At 42.9% G+C, this 17,517-nt stretch overlaps 1 protein-coding gene across 2 annotated transcripts in view; it reads right to left on the bottom strand.

Annotated features, from left to right (window-relative positions):
• The window catches only part of ANAPC1 (anaphase promoting complex subunit 1), a 35,534-nt gene that overhangs the window by 6,839 nt on the left and 11,178 nt on the right, over positions 1–17,517 (bottom strand). For both annotated transcript variants that reach the window (XM_064445548.1, XM_064445549.1), the window contains exons 18-39: positions 16,780–17,045; positions 15,708–15,799; positions 14,617–14,765; positions 12,913–12,991; positions 12,769–12,805; positions 12,592–12,662; positions 12,284–12,462; positions 9,353–9,579; positions 7,981–8,099; positions 6,736–7,007; positions 5,662–5,896; positions 4,416–4,507; positions 4,110–4,244; positions 3,806–3,888; positions 3,576–3,654; positions 2,917–2,991; positions 2,142–2,218; positions 1,825–1,915; positions 1,680–1,733; positions 1,181–1,374; positions 718–804; positions 93–210 (exon numbers count right to left, since the gene is read on the bottom strand). In XM_064445548.1, coding sequence (XP_064301618.1) covers positions 93–210; positions 718–804; positions 1,181–1,374; positions 1,680–1,733; positions 1,825–1,915; positions 2,142–2,218; positions 2,917–2,991; positions 3,576–3,654; positions 3,806–3,888; positions 4,110–4,244; positions 4,416–4,507; positions 5,662–5,896; positions 6,736–7,007; positions 7,981–8,099; positions 9,353–9,579; positions 12,284–12,462; positions 12,592–12,662; positions 12,769–12,805; positions 12,913–12,991; positions 14,617–14,765; positions 15,708–15,799; positions 16,780–17,045 — 2,811 coding nt within the window. The remainder of the gene's footprint in view (positions 1–92; positions 211–717; positions 805–1,180; positions 1,375–1,679; positions 1,734–1,824; positions 1,916–2,141; positions 2,219–2,916; positions 2,992–3,575; positions 3,655–3,805; positions 3,889–4,109; positions 4,245–4,415; positions 4,508–5,661; positions 5,897–6,735; positions 7,008–7,980; positions 8,100–9,352; positions 9,580–12,283; positions 12,463–12,591; positions 12,663–12,768; positions 12,806–12,912; positions 12,992–14,616; positions 14,766–15,707; positions 15,800–16,779; positions 17,046–17,517) is intronic.

Below are 17,517 nucleotides of genomic sequence, written 5' to 3'. Positions count from 1 at the left end.
AACATAGCATGCCTTTGGTATATCAGAGTCTTCAGTTGTCTCCCACACCTTCTCACAGGCCTTCGCTCCTTATTGCCGCCCAGACACATTACCTTGTACGTAACCTCTATCAGTGCGTAACAAGGGGTGTTTGAATCCACATCGACGGGTGTTAAGAGCCTTGGTTCTGCCGCCAGCACGTACAGGTGACGCAAAGCCTGAAGGTGGTACCTGTGTGCGGGGAATAAGGACTTCAGCACTGTGGAGTACAGGCAGGGAAGAATCCCCAAATAGCAAACTACACACAGCTCAATAACCAAATACAGCTGTTGATTAAGCTAAAGAGAAATTTGTAGTAATGCAGTAGGTTCTATATTGCTTTAACGTGTATGTGTGAGCTAACAGAACAGGACCTCATGAATCACGATTGAGAGCCATAAAGAGACAGATCTTGCATAAAAATCTTTTCTGCGGAGCAACAGGAACAGTCAAGTCACAGAAGCACAGTGCAGAGCCTCAGGAAACCCGCTCGCATTTCCTCACTGATCAGAAGTGACTACCATCACCTTATACCCTCTTTTATTTCTTCTATTTGTCACTCCATTTTTTTTCTTTAAAGCCTCAAAAAAATATTTGCAGAGCATCCAGGTTAAAATTCTATATCGTTTGTCTCTAGAGAATCTCTATTGTAAGAAGATGATGTAGCTTAAGGAAATATGAACCCTAGCAGACCCTTACCGATTGTCCGTGCTGTGAACAGGGAAGTGAGGGTACAGAGCACAAAGGAGAGCAGCAATTGAAGAATTTGAAGTGCTCAGTGAGTATCTGTAGAAAAACAGTATCTATTAGTTTCAGTGGTAACAAGGGCTGGCCACTAGCAAAGGTGTTCAAAATATTTTGGTGTCCCAGGGAAGGGAAGGACAGTAGCAAAGTGCACACCAGCAAGGAATTTACACGCGTGTTCCTACAGCAGTCAAAATAAACATGTAGCAGTAGGAAATAAACACAAGCCAGAAACATTCCTATGGCATTCAAATAAGGCATTATCTAGAAAACAACAGGACTTTCATTTGCAATATAAAACATCTTTATGCATCTGTATGTTATTAAAAAAAACCCCCACAATTTAATTGCACACTGCTCCAGCTTTTGCAGGAGAGGTGAAAGAAGTAAAAAACTGCCCTTGGAAACGGCAAGTTACCTTCCTCCTCCCAGAAAGAGAAGCCCCAAAGCCATGTGGTGAGCCAGGTGGAACCCATAGTTCATCTCTCCGCCCGTCTTCTTGTGCATGAAACGGCAAAGCTGAAGCACTTTCAGGTTTCCAGAGCCAGCCATGACCATCGCGAGAGACAGCAGCAAGACGCTCAGGCATGTTTCGAGGTTATAGTGACCTGTCTTCAAGTTGAATAGGGAAGATATTGTTACATTTCTGTGGTCAAATGCACGCTTCTGGTCGGTCTAATACACTGCTTTCTACCCCCAGAATTCGAAAACCACATTCCCACAGAAAGAGGGAGAGCGGAGAACCAGCAAAGTCCCTAACAAAAATGATTCACAGCCCTGCCACATTCTATAAATAGTCGTAATATAGAAAAGTAAAAGGGATGTTTTTGTTTCCATTAAGGTTTGGGTGAGGTTAATCAAAATACGTTACACAACATAGCCTCCTTTTCACTGAGAGAAAACTAGAAAGAACTTACTATCGAAGCTGTTGGTGCTGACAAACACTTCAGGAAATCTGTTGCATATTTGTACTGGAAAGAAAAGAAATGCATACTAAATAAAGATACAAAAGATAAGTTACAGCTCTATGGAAATTGAAGGGAAAAAATAAAAACCTCTTACTAAGCACTTAAACGCAGCCAGATTTTCTGAACCAGCAAATCGAAATCCCAGTGACAAACACGCTCCAGCAATGATGTAGACATGAGCTTGCCTAATAAGCAACATAAACAGGAAATGACTAAATATTTCTCTTTTCCTTATCTGAATATGCATCACAAACCCCTTCATAATTAAAAAAGGGAAAATTGAAAAGACTTAACTTTTACAGAAAACAGAGAATAAAATTCCCTCGCTATCAAGGGAGACATTTTCTTGCGTGCTGATATCTCTTTATAGAGTTCAGCTGCATTTTTCAGAATATTTTACATGTTACTTACGCCAGCGTTTCTAAACTCAGGTCTTCAGATGAAGGCAGCTCTGTTGCATGAAGAGATATACTGTTCTCTCTTATGATCTACCAAAAGCATAAGAGATAGAAAAAATTAATCCAGGGGGAACTGATTAATTAACTGAAACTCTGGGCATTGAGGGTTCGTAAGTGATACAAAACAGGTCTGTTTCACAGGCTTATAAGAGCTGTTCTTTCTACCACATGCTATTGCTCCATTATAGTTCTGATCCAAAAGGGACACCTTTCAATGCTCCTGGATCTGGTCCCTTATGAATTTCTGAAACAATGGCAAGACTGTGTCAGAAGCACGAAGTTACTGTATGTACTCAAATATGAGAGAAAACAGAAGAGGATGAGACCTCAAGAGGCTATGCAGTCCATCAGCACCCTGTAGTTCTGATAGATATTTATCTAAGTTATTCGTAATCCTCAACTGAAACCTCCTTGCAGCAATTTTGCACCTGGCTTCTTGCTCGGTCAATGTGGAGGAAAGGTTAATCCTTTTCTCTCTCTGGCACCATTTTATGTCTTGAACAGTTGCACCCCCCCTCAATCCTCTCCTTTCGAGCACGATGGGATGGGAGCCCCCAGTGCTCCCATAACAGTCCAGGAAGCCAACATAACCCATCATCTCTGTCACGTGAACAAGATTAACACACATTTTCTTGTGCAGCTCATGTGACTTAGTAAACGTTCACATGCAGAGCAATCCAGTAAGATGTAAAATCGGGGCATTAAGCACATTAAGTGCAGATACCTACTTGAGGCACGTTGCTATTAACCCACTTGGAATTGGGCAAGATGTCATCCCACAAAATCAGGCAGCGAGCCAAGGTCTGAAAAAAGTGAGAAAGCCAAAACATAAGGAAGAAAGAACCTCAACGCAAACATCAATGGTATTTTCTAGCATACTAAACGTATCCAGAAATGCAGGCAATCCAGCTACCCACTAGTCAGCCTTCATATCAGAAACGACAAAACAGCTTTTCTTTTAAGAGATGCAAATTCTGCTTGCAGAAAAAAAACCCACAGAATAAATCCTTGTAAGGTCTGTATTTTTAGCTGGTAAACTGAGATGAAAATTACTATGTACTTATAACAGATGCTGAGCCGTAACTTATTTTTTATCTGTGAAAGTCACCTAACTATTTAATTCAACATTCCACATAAAATGTGTCATTTAAATACTTCTCTGAATTCTGTCTCTAGGGCTGCATGGCAAGCAAGTTGCCTTACTACAAGCAGAGATTGTTTGAAGGTATGAGTTTGGCTGGCAAGCAAGAGTGTTACCAGCTATCTAAAGGATTCTGCATGATAGGCATGTGGGCTGGATTAAAAATGACAAAACAAAAAATTAAAACAAGATGCATTTTTAGTATCGTTAAATAGATGGAGAAATGAAACAGAAGGAAACCCTTACCCTCAGTAAAAGGAACTCTGGTTTGACAAAGTCCAGCAAATACATGGTATCTGGTGCTTGAAGCCAGTCAGCAATGGATCTGCAGCGTACGGTAAAGGAACAGGGTTTCCAGATCTTATCTCAGCAATGCACAAAATTGAGTAAGCCACACAAAGCAGAGCCAACATACGGCAGTTTAAACTGATATCACGAGTTACTGCAAAACATCTGAGCAATTCCAAGGTTGATACCTGTTATTAGTCTTTAGGTAGATCATAGCAAGTGCAAGTGTGGCACCTGGACAAGTAACGTCCACATTTATGGTGTCTCCCTCCTGTGAAAACACAATGCATGCTTTCAGACCAGCTGATGAGGAAGGCAACAGCCTGTAGTGATGTGTATGGCATTCAAAGTCACTTGGTGCATTGAGACACACACCTCTCAGACTTCTACTATTGCCGTTTTCAGCTTACAGGAATTTAAAAAAAAAGTAAATAAAATAAAATAATAATAATAATTAAAATAAAATTAAAAAAAAAATCAATCGACACGTACCTTGATTTGGTAACTGGGAGACTTGTGCTTCTCTCTGTGCATTCCCGCTTGGAATCGCCTGTGACCCCCAACCATGTACTGGTAAAGCTGCTCGGGAACGTTGAGGTCCGACATGCCTATCAAATTGCTGCCATGCTAAGGAATGAAGAGGAGAGGAAATAATATGGAAACGCCTTCCTATATGAGGAAAAAAGTGCTTTTGGCCAAAGGCAGTTGGGAGTCAAGGATGAAACAGCTCTTATTATCCCACTCCAATATATAATGATTCTTCTACTAACTGTAGCTGAAATGAAGAGAGGCACTTACCCCTAGGCAAACCATGCCTAAGGCTAGCCCAGATGCAAGTGAATAGGACTCTCTGTCAGTGCAGTACTCCATTTCTGGTCCAGGGGGACGTCCTGGAGAAAAAACAGTGACATTACTCTTTTAAAATTCCAGCTAAGTAAGCATAGTTTAATTAAGCACTATATTCTTAATGAAATGAGGGGGGGGGGGGGAAATCTGTCCCTTCAAGAAAGTCAGGAAAGTTCTCAGTGGAATTGCAAGTAATGGTCACTTAACCCACCCACCACCAAATGGCAAACCCCTCCAGAAGCAGCATATATTGCTGAACGGCATGGATAGAGTTCAGAGAGACAGTGAAAATGCCATGTTACAATCGCGTATACTTTAAGACCTCTGGACCCATCCAAATGTTGTCAGAGTTCAAAAGCTGTTGCTAGAAAAGACTGTACATATCAAATTACCAGATATAACGATTTCACCCCTAAAATTTATCCCATTCTCTATTTAATAAACCGTACGGTCTCTTTTAACTAAAGTTACGTATAAACTTGAATAAGAACTTAACCGTTACAAATAAAATCAGAAGAACTTTGCAGACACAATTCGGATCAGTAATTTACCGTTCAGAATCAGCTCTCAGACTGCTGTTTAGAAAGCCTTAAACAAAATTTGGAACAGGATAATTTAGGACATGATGGCTGTACTTCCACCAACCTAGTGAGCCAAAAAGTCTGCTCTTGCAAGAGAAAAGCACTTTTTCCCCCACCCAGCACCTCCATCTCTGGTTTCTGAAGTGGCTGCTCCCTCACGGACAGATAAGGGAAACAACAAATATCTGGGAAGCATCAGACGCGCTGGGTATACAGCGTGCAACAGATCTGCTCAAAAGCTGTAGACGGTCAGGATGGCTGCAGACATGGCATTCAGGTCGGGAGGAATGTGTAGCTACTGCAGTCCAGAAACCCCAGACCAGCTCTCATCAGACAAAATTTCCAGATGGAAAAAAGTATCTGGGTCCAGCAATGATAGTGCTACGTTTCTTCTCCTGAAGTCAGTGATGGTTCTGTGCTATACAAACACACAGCTCACAGTAACTTCTGTTCCTCTCAAAAGAGAGGATGGGGTTTGGAAAATGAGGCGAGTACTGTGGTGGCAAACGTATAGTTAAAAACGTTACAATTCCTAGCTCCCTCGTGCACTGTACTAAACATTCACATGTTGTGATCCTCCCAGTCCTCATCCCATTTTTTTCAGTGTTAGCGCCTACCTATTTCAGCCAGCAGAACCTCAGCTGTGTGCCTGTGAGCGGTGCCCTGGTAGACCAGGCCTATGCCTATCACGGCAGCCACCTGCACATTGTGGGGGACATCCAGCTCTGTTGAAGTTGGAGGCAGGAGGGCAGGTATGTGGATGCTCAGGAGGCGCGTAATGGCCATATCCATTGTGCCCAGCTTGGCAGCAGAAACGCCAAGCAACAGTCCGATACTTGTCATCTCATGGCCCTGAGAAAGGAAACAAACGCCAGTGACCAGAGAAGGCAGATGTGTTCAGAGAAGGAAAGACGCTTGCCCAAGTATCTCACGCAATCTTACATTCTCAACTATACACAGCAGCGAAACTTTTTTGATCCACCTCTTCAGGAAAATGACCACTAGCTGGTACGGGTGTAAGGGTAATCCCCAAATGTGTGATATTACTGCAGAGGCAGACTTCAATCCAAAAAGAAGTTCTCACACAATGATATACTAAGCATGGTTATAATGTAGATGTTTCCTAAAAAAAAAAACCCCAAACACTTGGGGTTTTTTTATAAACAAAACCAGAAGTTTTTACTTTAAAAGGATCTTATGTATCTCCTTGGTAGTTCTTTATCAATCCCTCCCCCCAAGCCACATATACAATTTCCTGGTGTTTAAATTTGAAAGTAATTATGTATTCACAGCTTCTTACAATTTAAGGTGAGATTTCAAGAGCACATACGCTTTTCAGCCTTTTAATGCAAAGCCCATAAAATCTCAAGTCCCCAGCTCTAACCGTGTAGTGCAAAGATAAACAAGCACGTCGGGGTAGAAATTGAGCAGAAGCAATTCAGAGCATGCACCTATCCCAGTGAGCTGTGCACAACATGGAAAGATTTAGCGATAAAGCTGGTGGAAATCTTTTAAACAGAAATGAAGTCCCGCGCTACTAGCATCAATGAAGCAACTCTGATACTCTCCCACGCTAGGAAACTTCCAATTCAGTGTTTCAAAAAAATCTGCTGACTTTTCTTTCTCGTTTTGTTTAAAGAATTCAACTCCTACAGCTATTTTTCTCTGTTGCCTATGAAGGAAGGCCTCACCTTTGTTAGGTAGTCATGTATATTGAGTGTGGCAAGTTTCGTGAGATGCCCGTTGAGACCCAGAGCCATGAGGAAGCCTGCGTACTCGTTTGCTAGTTCAGCAATTTTGGGCTTGTTATAGACAATCCAAGCAGAGTCTATCTGTGAAGCAGGTGCTATCTTCAGGCCGGCAGCTACGCCATTGTGAAAGCTGGCCCAGCAAGCCATGTTAGGAGGGACATCAATGTTCCCGCTGTTCAGATCAACAGTGGTGTTCCTAGGAGGAGCACGGCCTGCCCGTGACAAAAATCATTAAGAGCAATTAGGTGAATCCAAACTGCTTCAGAAACAGCTCTCAACTTAGTACGGTGCCAAGCAAGCTCTGACAGCATGCTAGGTAACACTTCTGATCTGAAGACAGCCTTGGGTATCTGCAGGCATGTCAGAAGACAGAAGCATAGCAGATAAACCAGTGATGTGGACTTTGCAGTATCTGTGACCTGTATGACTCTGACACTGATCAGCTGCGTGCCCTTAGACCCACCAGTTCAAGAAGGGCAGGGAGCTGCTGGAGCAAGGCCAGCGCAGAGCTGCCAAGGGGATCAGGGGCTGGAGCATCTCCCTTGGGAGGAAAGGCTGAGAGACCTGGGTCTGTTCAGCCTGGAGAAGAGAAGCCTGAGGGGGGATCTCATTGGTACTTATAAATATCTGAGGGGCGGGTGTCAGGGGGATGGGGCCGGGCTCTTTTCAGTGGTGCCCAACGCCAGGCCAAGGGGCCACGGGCACAAGCTGGAACACGGGAAGCTCCCCCTGAACATGAGGACAAACCCCTTCCCTGTGCGGGTGCCAGAGCAGGGGCACAGGCTGCCCAGAGAGGCTGTGGGGTCCCTTCCCTGGAGACATTCACCCCCCGCCTGGACGCGGCCCTGTGCCCCTGCTCTGGGGGTGCCTGCTCCAGCAGGGGTGGGACGGGGTGAGCTCCCGAGGGCCCTGCCAACCCCCACCACTCTGGGATTCTGTGATTTATTTCACTTCTCTCTGCTTCACAGAATGTACCCAATATAAGGTCTCAGTGTTAGATAATAACACCAGCCTAATAACAAGAAGCTAGTAGGTGACCGACTCAAAACAAAAAGAGCTACTCCTTCACAAAAAACATGCTCAAGCTACAGAACTCCTTGCAGAGAGACCAGAAGATGCTATAAAAATTACGAGAGGTTCAGAAAGAAATAGGGTAACAACTGAAAGAAACCCTGACCAACGTACCAGTTAGATTCAGCTTAGGGATGGGCAACTGCTCCGTTGGAACAGGATGATAGGAGAACAAAGTGAACATTCCTCGTCCAACAGGTAGTGCCATGGTTCGTTGGCACAGCTGTAACAGCCTGTTGGGGAGATGACAGGAAAACCAAGCCAGTTGCTTAATACAGCTTTTTTTTTTCCAAATACGTGATATAAAATGAACCTACAGACAAGAGGCACTGGACAGACTCTTTTTTCCTGACTATGAGATAGCATGATGTCTTTCCTTTTCTTTATTTTCAGTAGGCTAAACTTTTGAACCAAATCTTTGGTCCTCACAAGATTAATCTCAAAGATATATTTTAGCTGGCATCATGTTGAAACGTATCTCTGTTTTTTTCCCTTAAAGCTAGGTGCTAGGTAAAGAAATCTGTGCTACGGACAATTTAGCAGCCACATCAGAAACAAGGTGAGAGGAGAAAGCAAAACAAGGCTGATTGCCATATGGGATCTTGCTATGACTAGTGATCACATCTAGTAATAACCTGTGTACAGAATTAATAATGTGCTTCCAAGAATGCTGACCACAATTCTCTATGATTTACTCTGGGAACGCTTTCTAGACTCGTTAGATTACTCAGCTTGTTAGGTCAGGCAATAATTTGATGTATTCCTTTAGCTTCGTACTTCGTTAGAGGGTTTTACATGTTAATGATGTTCTGAAGTTTGCTTTTTTCTTTTGTTTTTTAAAGAAGATACTTTTAACACCCCCAAAGTAAGTGAATAAAGAAGCAGGACAGGGACAATTGTGAGGCCACGAGGCATATAATGGCACCAATAGAAGGTTTCAAAAGAGAGAGATGGAACCGTGAATTTGCTTCTGTAGAATTAATTAGGTCCCCTGATCCAAGCCTTGCTTAGATCCAAGATCAGCTCTGAACAACGGGCTCTCCACTTTTGGGCAGGAGATGGACAATGCTTTGCTCTCTACAGAAGCCTCTTCTCTACAGAATAGGTCCTGCTTGTATATCATACTTTTTAGGTGGATAAAAAAATAAATGCTACAATCTGCTTTCAAACCCTAACTGATCTCAATGTGCTGTTTGGGGTTCAAACTAAATCTTTCCCATGCGCTGCTCCAATCTGGAGAGCCCTCCAACTCAAATACAGCAGAGTTTTGAAGTACACTACACTTCAAAGACTTGGACCATGAAATCCAGCCCTCTCCGATGTGTCCCTCACTCGGGCCTGCCTACTTTAATATTCAGTTCAGACAAAAATATATTGCACTGTTAGGATAGACATATTTAACTTTAAGCCACCAAAAATATTAAAACAATTTTTCACCTGAGTGAAACGCTAACAAAATACTGCTAGAAACGGAGAGAGTTTTTACCGGTTTTCTTTCTCTTCTATGTATTCATGGTCACTAGCTTCTGGCATCTGCACCACATTGACACGTACAGGACGGGCACTCTGAAGGAGTCTGCGTACTTCCTGCACTCTCAGATCCTCGCTCCATATTAGTGACATCACTTCCTCGTTCATGTCATTCATGCCATCCTCATCCTCTTCCGATTCTGTTCCAGAGGGAATATCGGAGGACAGCACCGGGCCCACAGACTGCAAGGGAAAGAGAAAGGAAAGGAGTCATTTCCAGCCATGCACGTGGATATTGCTAACTTCCAGAAAGCCAGCAAATACCAGCACCACCACCTGGATGCACTCAGCACGATTAGCTGTGCTGAGATGGGTCTGTAAATAGAACGGACTGAGATTCGTGCAATCATGAGTAACGCTGTTCACCCACTCCTTACATTCACTTAGGCAGCCACGAGGAGTTCTGAACACTAATCAACCTTTTTTGCATACCTAAATGGGATAACTAACCATCAAGAGATGAGGAAATGACATCTCAAATATGTCAAAGATGTAGCAAAGGCTGTTGAGCAAAGACTGACAAGCGGGAGCTTAAAGAGGTGATATATGAAATAGTTATCTATCTTTCAAAACTATTTCTCGTTTCGGAGCAGTAGTAGGAAAGGGCTTTCCCCTCCCTGCCTACACAGTTATCTGTGACAGCTATGAAAACATATGTGTTTTCTTCTTCATGTTCAGCAGTGAAAAACAGAAACCTAGATGAGCATTTCAATGAGAATGGAGGTTAAACTCCGGAAGGCACAGACGCCGTCCCCTAGTGACAAGCCTGCTTTTCGAAGTGCCAATACTTACTGACCTGCAACTCTGCCAGAGCTGCTGTTCTGCATATTCTGTTCGGGAACCTGCTTTATTGTTCTAATCATTAATGTTTCCATGAATTAGAGCTTTAATTCGGATTCCCCCCTACAATAACCTTGTAAAAACCAAGCTACCTATTAAAATAAGCAGTCAGCCTGCACGGCAGTGAATCCCAGATGTTTGTTGCTGTCAGACAACCTGGGTTTCACTACAGAACCAGCACATTTTTTGAACCTGCACACCAGAACGACATGACCAGAAAATACTGAAGCACTTCATTGTTTAGAAGCACTGCAGAAAAGCCCTTTTCCTATGCAAGATTTATGAAGTCCTCCTTTAAGACTCTGCCCTCCCATTTATTCACATCACATGAGTGATGCACAGGAACACCAACATGAATGGCAAGGATAGCACAGGTCAGGGTGCAACAGAGTACGCCCACAATCTGCTTGCCCTGCACTGGCTTCAGACGAGGCTGACACTCTGCACAAAGCATGGTTCATTTCATTTTTAGAGTTCTGCAGAAATAAGTTTTCCCGCAGAATATACAGTTTCCTTATGGTCTGTCAAAATAATTCGGACATTGCCCCTAAGCTGGGCCAGCATATCCCTTTCTTTTTTCCATCTTTCACAGATGAGAGATTAATTTCAAAAAAATAACACTGCAAGTGATGACAAATATTGATATGATAAATCTAGGAACAAAAAACCCCACACCTCTCTCTAAACTGGTCATTTTTCCTGTTCTACACCTCAGAATTTCAGCAAGCTGAGAGATACAGAATCACACAGACTAGATCAAACACAGGGTCTTTCCTAAGGCTCACTGGTAACACATGACACCAGGAGTGCCAGTAAATTAACAGCTGATGAATGAAAACCAATTTCTTCTGATAAATATGCACTAAATCTCAATACATAACTGCACCACCCATATAGCCAGCGTCCGTTTTGAAACAGGAAACTCCACCCTGCCCTCCTGAGAAATGACAAACAATTTGGTGTTTGAAGATCACTTTTTCCTTTTAAGGTAACATATATTCGAGGCATTGTTATAAAGTAAGTGATAAAATCAAATTTATCATCATTTTAAGATTCAGTACTGTAACAGTTGGGCAAAACTTTACCAGCAGAAAATAAAACGTATTTTTAATGAGTGGTGGGACATGGCATTTGAACATGTAGTTCATTTACCTTTCTGCTAAATGAATTAGCTTTTTGATATGTAGTCATCAAACCTCTGTTATAAAAGAATTGGAATATTTTTAGTATCACTTCCAAAGCTAAGATGGCAGAAAGGATCTTGACCAAGATGTACTTGAGACTACAAATCCCCCTTCCTGACTTCTGAAAAGGCTACAGACAATCTGCTGCTATTAAGTGCTTTTATGCATGCCACTAGCCAGCTTTCACAAAGAGTTTTGGCTTCTGGAGCGTCCACAACAAAAGACACTTAAGTAAGCTACAACTCTGTAGGATGCTAGCAATTCCCACCATCAGAAGAAAATGTTTAAGAGAGAAACACCACAAGATTTTTTCCATTTTACTTCAGGGTGCAAATAACTAAACCCTTTTTGAGAAAAGGGAGAAATCTGAAAAAGTGTATTTCAGAAAGCACTCTAGTTCTTCCAGAGGAGAGGGAGACGCCAGCTTTGCCAACCCAAGAAGGAGCCAGACTGACAAATACCCACTTCCTTCTGCCTGTGTCATTGCTGTTTTGATGGCAGAGTCTCTGGATGGAGTACCAAAACCTCTCTAACACCTCTCAAAGGTGCAGCCGTTTTGGAGAGGGGGAAGGACTTACAGGGGCAATCAAATAACTCTGTAGGCAAAACTTTTGAGCACCATGCCTAAATTAAGTTTAAAATCTGTTTTATATTGACAGTTTCCACAGCTATGCATGCACTCTTCCTGTGCCGGATGCTGGTTTTTATACTGAAACCCTCACATGCGTGTAAACCCTGTTGCCCTCAATCTTGAATTCTGCACCTTCTGATGCCCTGAGTATCAGCAGATGGTGAGGAAGTTTCTGAACAGAGTGCTCTGCCCAATACCCAGTATCGTAAAATCCATTTATGCCCATACTCACAGATTTACTCTTTTGCAGGTTCCCTTCACACGCCTGTTTGGACAGATCCTGGCGCCCGATCAAGAGACAAACTGCTTCTGGCCAGTCTGAGGCAGGCTGCTCTCGGCAATAATATATCGCATCTCTAATAGGAAGAGCTACACCAAAGGGGAGAGACTCCAGATCTCTTAAAGTGAAACCTTAAAATTAATGAGGAAAAAAAAACCAAAACTGTTTTATCAAAACTAGAGCATGTTTCATATTATGCAAGCACAAGACTATTGCTTATTATCGTTACTACTTCGCACAATTATAAAAGCTGCTCTTACCAACATTAGTCATCCAAATAACTAACTTTTCAGCCAGGCTGGAAACAGATGTGCTGCGTCTGAAACTGCATCTGTAAAATAAAGGGGAATAAAGGAGAAGCCAATAAAAGCTAGTCCAAAAGTCCGCAGAAAGTAAAAAACTCAGGAGTTTAAAATAATAATAAAAAAACCCCATACCGATTGTCATCCTGTTCTATCTGCTGTTTTCGTTGTCCTAGGAAAGAGAAGGCCGCATTACTTCCACATTCTCCAAGCAAAAGGACAGCACATAAGCAGCACAAGACACTGGGAGATACTATGATGGCATCAAAGCATCATTACCTGATGTAATCTTGTACAAATAATGGGAGGCTTCATCAGATACAGCACACTCATCACCAAGTATATACAGAGCCACACTCTAGATAGGAAAGAGACACCGTCATACAACATCACTTAGTGTGCAGCTATTGCTGCACCATACCTATCAAAACAGGCAGAAGATAGCTTTAATAACTTAAACAGTGGGACAGGTTTATTATGAAAACATTGGTAGTAAATGGAGATTGAAACAACTGAAGCAAGTAACAAAATCTTATGCTTCAGATTTCTACCTTGAAGTTTGGAAAAAATAAATCCTGAAACCATTAACTCAATTTTCCCTAATAATTGTTTCAAAGGTAGAAAGAGAAAGATCTTCTAAACAGAAAAACATATTCCTAGTATATTTCCCATGTTTCTCACATTCCATTTAATTTCTCTTGCAAAACACACACATCACCTACAGACACCATTTTTCACTCGGTTATTTCCACATCTTGAATACCGGCTGCTTCAAGAAGGCTCCGAGTGAGAGTTGTTCCCCATTCAAAGCAAGGTCTGCTTCCAACAAAACCAAAGTCATCTGTCACCCTATTCGCTTGTTGATACTACCAGACAAGCTGGCATGCCAAAGGCAAAAATCACAGCTAAAACTCTTGTGTTTTTCATTTAAGATCTTCCAACAAGATACACTGCCGGCATGCCAGCTCTGACCCCCTCACAGGTGAGTCAGAGGTAGGAGAAAAGACAGAGTGTGACAGATGCAGGTGACAGCCTGAGGGAAGGGCCTCAGCTCTTCAGAGCTTGAATGCAGAGGCAAATTTTAAGTGAAAGCATCAGCACTTTAGTCTCAGTGCTGCTGAGACTGTTTTGTTCAACCCTCCACACTCTGAAGCAGAGGACAGGCAGCTCATATCAGAGAGTCTTGGACACCTGGGTCAGAGCAGAGTCTCTCCTCCCTTTTTTGCTCTTCAGCCATGCCAGGCTCAAGACCTCTGCTCCAAACCTGATATTGGCAGGTTTTCTCCAGAAACACTTTGCGAACAATCGAGCAAGACTGACCAGGAGATAACATCAGCACTTAGAACTACTCATGCGACTAAATACTTATGTTGATACATGCCCAAGAAGAAAGCCGGGAAATTCTCACTCACAAAATACAGTTAACTTTGAGTTACATTATTACTTTGCACATGCCACTACTGCAAACCACAAAAAAAACCCGAGCCCCAGAAAACCCCAACACATATGCAGTGAAGCATAGGCTACTCACTCTGCACTCACAGGCTCTCCCTCCCAACCTCAAATATAAACTCCCACCTGCTAAAACCCATCCACACCCTTCAGTAATATTAAAGTAGTAAAAGAGGGGACTCACAGGGATTTCTCTCAGCTAAATACGTATTATTCTCCCTGTGGAGAGGCTGACACTGCACAGTTTGCTATACGGCAGTGATACTCAAGAGAATTTCATGCAGACAGATGAGGTCTACTTAGTATGGAGCAGCAATGCTTGGAGATGCGTAGTCTCAGCTACAGCAGAGTTATTTACCACAGGCTCGATACCCCTCCAGTACCTCCCCGTTGCTCCGCACAGTATGATTACACCCTCTTATTTGACTTCCCATTGGGGATGCTTCACTCACAGGAAATTATGCAGCCGGGGGAAACCCTGGCCACAGTGCTGCACAGAATAAAACATATCCTTTTTACCAAAGCACATACCAGCACTACCAGTTTGCTCCTTTCACAGACTCCTGGTAAGTAGGGATAAGGCTGCACTCCTTCTCCCTTCAGACAGGAACTCAGCCACTGAAAGATACTTGGAGGCTCAGCAGAAAAAAATGAGGGATGGTGCATGAAACCTGTTTGGACTTAATCATATGAACAGCAATGACATTGAGTTCATGGCAAATGCACAACAATTCTCCATTAGTCCCAAAGCAAGCCCTACAGCACTGCTTCTAGCAACAAAAATATAGTATTTCCCCAAAAGGCTACAGATCACATCTCCCTCCTGTTAGATGGAAGCTTATAGCTAGACAGTAATGACAACTTGAGACACCTACCTGCCTTTCAAGAACAAAAATTCTCAGCCCATGGTAAAAAATAGTAAGTATAATGAGTAATTCTCAAAAACCTCACTGGAACGGTCTTGTAATTCAACAACATTAAATTGCTTAAGCAAGAGGACAACCTAACTATAACCTCTCTGCCTTCCCCGGCCACAAACGCGAGCAGCAAAGCCTGACTAATGTTATGAGATCTTTATTTTTTTTTGGTCAGGAGCAACAGTAGTTTATCTTACATGACTAGTGAATTTCATCAGCTGGCAGGACACTAAAGGGGTGCACAGACAACATACGACCTTATTTTAAGTTTTGTGGTTTTAGCTCTGATTTAGTTTTTATGAACTGAGAGCCTGCCAGCTTAGCAATACTTTCCACACGAGAGGCACATCTCACTACCAGGCTTTTCCACAGCTGTCTGCTAAGATTTCTCAGCCAGCCTAAGCTGGGAGTTTGCCAAGATGAAACCATCACTCCCTCCTAAGTCCTTGTTCTGGGGAGCATCCCATGAGGCACTGGACTGGAGGCACCAGCTCAGGACTATATTATGCTCATTTCACTCCAGTCGCCTTAGGAGGCTATTAAAAACAAAGGAACAAGGCAACCTCAGCACTGAGAGCACAGTTTTGCATACTGGAATTAAGTCTTGGCCAGCTTTAAAGGGAACAGTTACCAACATGCTCAGTATGGGAGATAGTTTGCAAATTGTCATCACTGAATATCCGCTTTGCAAAGCCTTAAACTCACCTTCATCAATTACGCAAGTTTGTCTGGAGGTTTTTACAAGGGCTGGATAGTCTCTGTAGTAATAATCTATATAAGCTTCAAGTTTTAGGTCCCTAGAATGAGAAAGGTGAATCACATTAGAGGGGAAAAATCACCACTCTGCCTTCCTACATTTCTACAACATTTTCTGTTGAGGGTTTTTTTGTGTTTGTGTCCGCAACTAGCTATGAAGAGGGAAGGTCTGACTTCCTTACCTAAGACTGTTCACAGGCACTGCCCATTCCCTCAGCAGTGAATCTGTACGTTTAATCTTCCCCCAGTGCACTTCTCTTCAGCTGTCATTCTGCTTTGTCCCACACCTCCTCCACCACCGAAGGTGTGACCACTGTCACTATAGTTTCCTCCAAATTCCAATTGTTAAAGCTAGATAACCTGCTGGGTTATCTGCACGGCATGAATGCATACAACAGCTGCCAGCCTCAAAAGACACTGTCTTTCATTTCAGACTTGCTTCTCGCTGGCACGATAGAATAGAGGACAGGCCAACCTTTTCAGCCACTTCTGGGACCCATTTAGCCAGCCAGCTGTAGTACGTGCTACTGGGGAAGAACCTATGGCCACGGAAGAAATTTGGTAGAAATAGCAACTACAACTCAGGAGGATGTTACAGGGGCTTTTACTTAAACACATATTTTTATCTATCTATCTATATGCATGCAATGCAACGTGAAGATGGTTGTGGAGCTCATGAAGGTGCAGTCACTGGCTGCAGGGAGGTGACACAACAAACAAGAATATTTGACAGATCTCATGAGCTAAGCCGCAACAATACAGTAGGAAAAAACCACAAGCGGCAGCATCTAAGATTTGAATCACACTGATGGTGGGAATTGGCCAGAACTATGTAAGAGATTTGCTACAGCAAATATGTTTAAGCACAGTAAGGTTTTAAACATTCATTACTTTTCTTCAAACACATGGAAAGTCTGCTCTGCTTTGGGCAATCCACCAATTCCCCACAAAAATATTACACACCCATCATCAAGAGACACTGTACAATATATAGTATCTGTGATTTGTCAGCTGGGCATACCTGGCCAGCTGAACCAGAAGAACAACAAGCGAACGAATTCCTTCTCCCATTAGACTATTCAGTTTGAGCTCCTCATAGATAAGATGAAGAACAAAAAAAATAGCAGGAATATGGGTGAAAAGGAGAGTCGAGGAATCCAAACTAAGGGTCTGTAAAAAGTCATCCTTCAGAGCCGAAACTTCCAGAGGGTCCAGTCGCAAAGCTTTGGCAACAGGATGAGACTCAAAATTCCTATGGTAATCAGAGCTCAAGAGATACTCCCAGTCCTAGACCAAAGAAACAGGGAAGAGGCAGAGGTTCCACAGTGAACATAACCTTCCAGCAAAAGAACTCCAAAGCGCTGTTACAGAGGAGTCTTCTTCCCCACAAACCAATAAGAATGCGAATGTTGTGCGATAAATGTGCTGCACAAACCCTGCAAGCCACAGAGATTCAATTGCTAAATTTCATCCTCTTTTTTCCCCATTGTGCATAAAAGAACCAAAGCCTTAAATATAAGGGAACAAGACAAAAGAAAGCCTAGAGTGCCTTCTTTGCACCAATATTCAGTACGTAAGACCTCACTGAGTATTTATGCAATGCACCTAGCGCTCCCAGCCTTCCTTGCACCTCCCCTGCCACAGCACATCAGGCTGACCTTTGTTCTGTGCAGACTGTAGTCCGTAACCCATGGGCTCACTGAGCTGTCAGCCCACAGAAAGCAATAGCCCCACTGGACCACCACAGATGGGATGACAG

The sequence above is a fragment of the Phalacrocorax carbo genome, chromosome 3, assembly GCF_963921805.1.
Source record: "Phalacrocorax carbo chromosome 3, bPhaCar2.1, whole genome shotgun sequence".
Taxonomy (NCBI): domain Eukaryota; kingdom Metazoa; phylum Chordata; class Aves; order Suliformes; family Phalacrocoracidae; genus Phalacrocorax; species Phalacrocorax carbo.
This window is presented reverse-complemented; position numbering and strand designations above follow the sequence as displayed.